The 2,786-nt window shown below is 40.7% G+C and overlaps 1 protein-coding gene across 1 annotated transcript; it reads left to right on the top strand.

The window, feature by feature from the left end:
* The first annotated feature begins 915 nt into the window (after positions 1-915).
* Positions 916-2,095, top strand: LOC120781313. Its single transcript, XM_040113517.1, has 2 exons — positions 916-1,633; positions 1,968-2,095. Exons 1-2 carry the CDS (start codon positions 916-918, stop codon positions 2,093-2,095), a joined length of 846 nt encoding a protein of 281 aa, XP_039969451.1.
* Positions 2,096-2,786: the final 691 nt, after the last annotated feature.

Here is a 2,786-nt window from a genome sequence, read left to right as displayed (position 1 = left end):
CGTGCAAGCCTAGCCAAGCTTGTTTTGTCAGGCTTTCGTAGTGTGAGGGATGGATTTCGCTTCAAAAAGCCGTAAAGCCAACTTTCTCCAGCTGCCTTGTTAGTTTCCCAAGTAGATGGACATGGTATGTTATTAGCGGCAACAAATTCATAAAGAAATCTTTTGAATATACCATACGACAATCCATATGCAAAAAACGCACACTTCTTAGCATATTCGACTAATTGCTCCTGTTCGTTAGCGTTTGATGGCTTGTGTATTTAGAGTGATAAATTAAATTTTCATCACAGCTACTGTCATTTCCAGAATCTGAATTGTTCCTCAAAGGATCTAGTTTCTTCAATCGCATTATCAAAGTTGTTCTTTTCAATTCGTACTTTTCCGCTGCTGACGTAGCTGTTTCGCGTTGATGCTTTATGTCTGCAAGAGCTTTTTTCATATCATCCTCACTTATCTGACATCGGTTGGTCTTTTTCTTATAGTTGCGCACCATTGCTAAACTAATACTTAGCATTAGAAAACTCCTTAATTGCAGCCTCTGACCATCTCTCGCGCTGGACAAATATCTTTTTCGCTTTCGCAAGTGTTCGTCTTTTGTTTTTTGTTGTGCAAAACCGAAGTGTCTTAATTACTACTACTAAAGTAGTAGTTAAAATACTATTTTCTCAGACAATAAACTTACAGTGCCACATATACAGTCCGTGACTTAAGAAAGCCTCCGAGTGCCTCCAGATATTTAGCCGGGGTTTACCCCCCCCCAAAAAACAATGTTCGACCAACCAATTTTACCGCCTGCCGGAAAAAATAATGCCCAACCATTAATTAGTTTTGACCACACAAAAACAATTCAACAAAAAACATGTGGTCCTAAGTATTTGGTTATGTGCAGAAAATTAAGTAACGATACACTCGCAAATGTGTCGCCTGGAAACTTGCAAAAAACTCAGAAATGGTAACATATTAATTAAAACTAAAAACTATAATCAAGCCGAAAAATTAGTGAAATTAGTGTCACTCTCGCCCACTATACGCATTGAAATCTCCGAGCACACTTCACTTAACTCAACTAAAGGTGTCATCTACTCCAACGATTTGCGCGGTATAAAAGAAGAAGAAATCCTCGAAGAATTGAGAAACCAAAACGTAACAGAAGTGAAGAAAATACTTAAAAAGGAAAACAACGACTCACTGAAGGAGACTGGTCTAATTATACTCACTTTCTCTTCAATATCTCTGCCAACTGAAATGTCAATAGGGTGTAAAAAATGTCAACGCTATGGACACATAGAAAAAATATGCAAAAATGCCAAAATATGTCCTAACTGTGCTAACGAACTTCATACCAGCGAAGACAACGAAGAATGTGTAAACATAAAGAGCTGCGTCAACTGCAAAGAAAACGACATCCAAACCTACAACCACAACTCATACGACAAAAAATGCCCTATATTCGTACGTGAGAAAGAGATTCAAGCGATCATAACATTGGAAAAGGTTGACAGAAGGAAAGCAATATCCACATACAAAGAGCGAAACCAACATAGCGGACCATCTTACTCAGCTGTCACCCGTAACAACTCTGCTCTATACGCACAAACACAAGAATCGCCCGCAACGACAACGAAGAGAACTAGTAAGTTATGAAAGCTTACCTTCAGACGACGGCGTCACTCCTTCAACATCGAAGCCTTTGCCTAAACCAACCACATAGCGTATAACCGAAACAAAAATTAAAATTTTTCTCAGAGGTATTTCAAACAAAATGAAAGCTAAACTGAAATTACAGCACTCTGCAACTCGCAATTCCAAATCACCAAAACCAACCAAACACGAGCTGAACGATTCATCATCATTTATATTAACCCTCTTACCTAAATTGATCAGAAATACCCAAAGAGTAGTCACATTACACATAACATCAAACTCTTTTAAATGGAAAACACTCTTCAACCTTTTTCTTCTATTAGCATACGGTAACAATCAAACCTATCTCAATTTACCAGTAACCAGCACATACCCACACATCTCGAACAACACCTACCATCCTCTCACCTCACAACGCAAGCTCTTAAGCTACTCTTCCAGTGACTCTTAAAATAATGCAATGGAACATCAACGGCTACGTTAATCACTACAACGAACTTCTCATATTAATTAAGCGATACCGACCACCCTTAATCACTTTACAAGAAACTCACCTCCATACGACACATAACACTCCAACTCCCGTCAACTATATTATGCTCAACAAAAATCAAGCAACAACAGCTTAAGTGGTGAACACATAGAGCGCGACAGACTGCAGCAGCCGAAGGATGTACTTGCGTCCCAAGTACTTTGTGTACAGCTGCTGTACATCGTGTATTAACACTTATAGCTGGGCTCTAAGCTACCGGGGGGGTCGGCAGGTCGCGGATAGCCGGACGGCCTGTAGTAGCTGGTTAGTTGCGAAATAAGTTTAAACGAATAAGCAATCCCCGACGATGAGCGACAGTAGTGGAGGATGCGGTATAAAAGATAGCAGATCCGTTGAAACTCCTCTGACTGTGGCGAACCGACACCGCCTCTTAGAAATATGTGTCCCCCTCAACACGCATAGGCGTGATGAGTAATACAAAAATCCAGATGCGACGGAACCATAGTGGGCGGCTCCCTGGTCAGCGTCTGTTCACCAGGTTAGGTGCGGCTGTTAAAAGAATCTAAAGTTGACCGGTACACAACGTGGCGCACTGGGAGTCCCTCGAAACCTTAACAACGACTTCTCTGTTGTTAGTGTGAAAGGGTGA

The sequence above is a fragment of the Bactrocera tryoni genome, unplaced genomic scaffold, assembly GCF_016617805.1.
Source record: "Bactrocera tryoni isolate S06 unplaced genomic scaffold, CSIRO_BtryS06_freeze2 scaffold_57, whole genome shotgun sequence".
Taxonomy (NCBI): domain Eukaryota; kingdom Metazoa; phylum Arthropoda; class Insecta; order Diptera; family Tephritidae; genus Bactrocera; species Bactrocera tryoni.
This window is presented reverse-complemented; position numbering and strand designations above follow the sequence as displayed.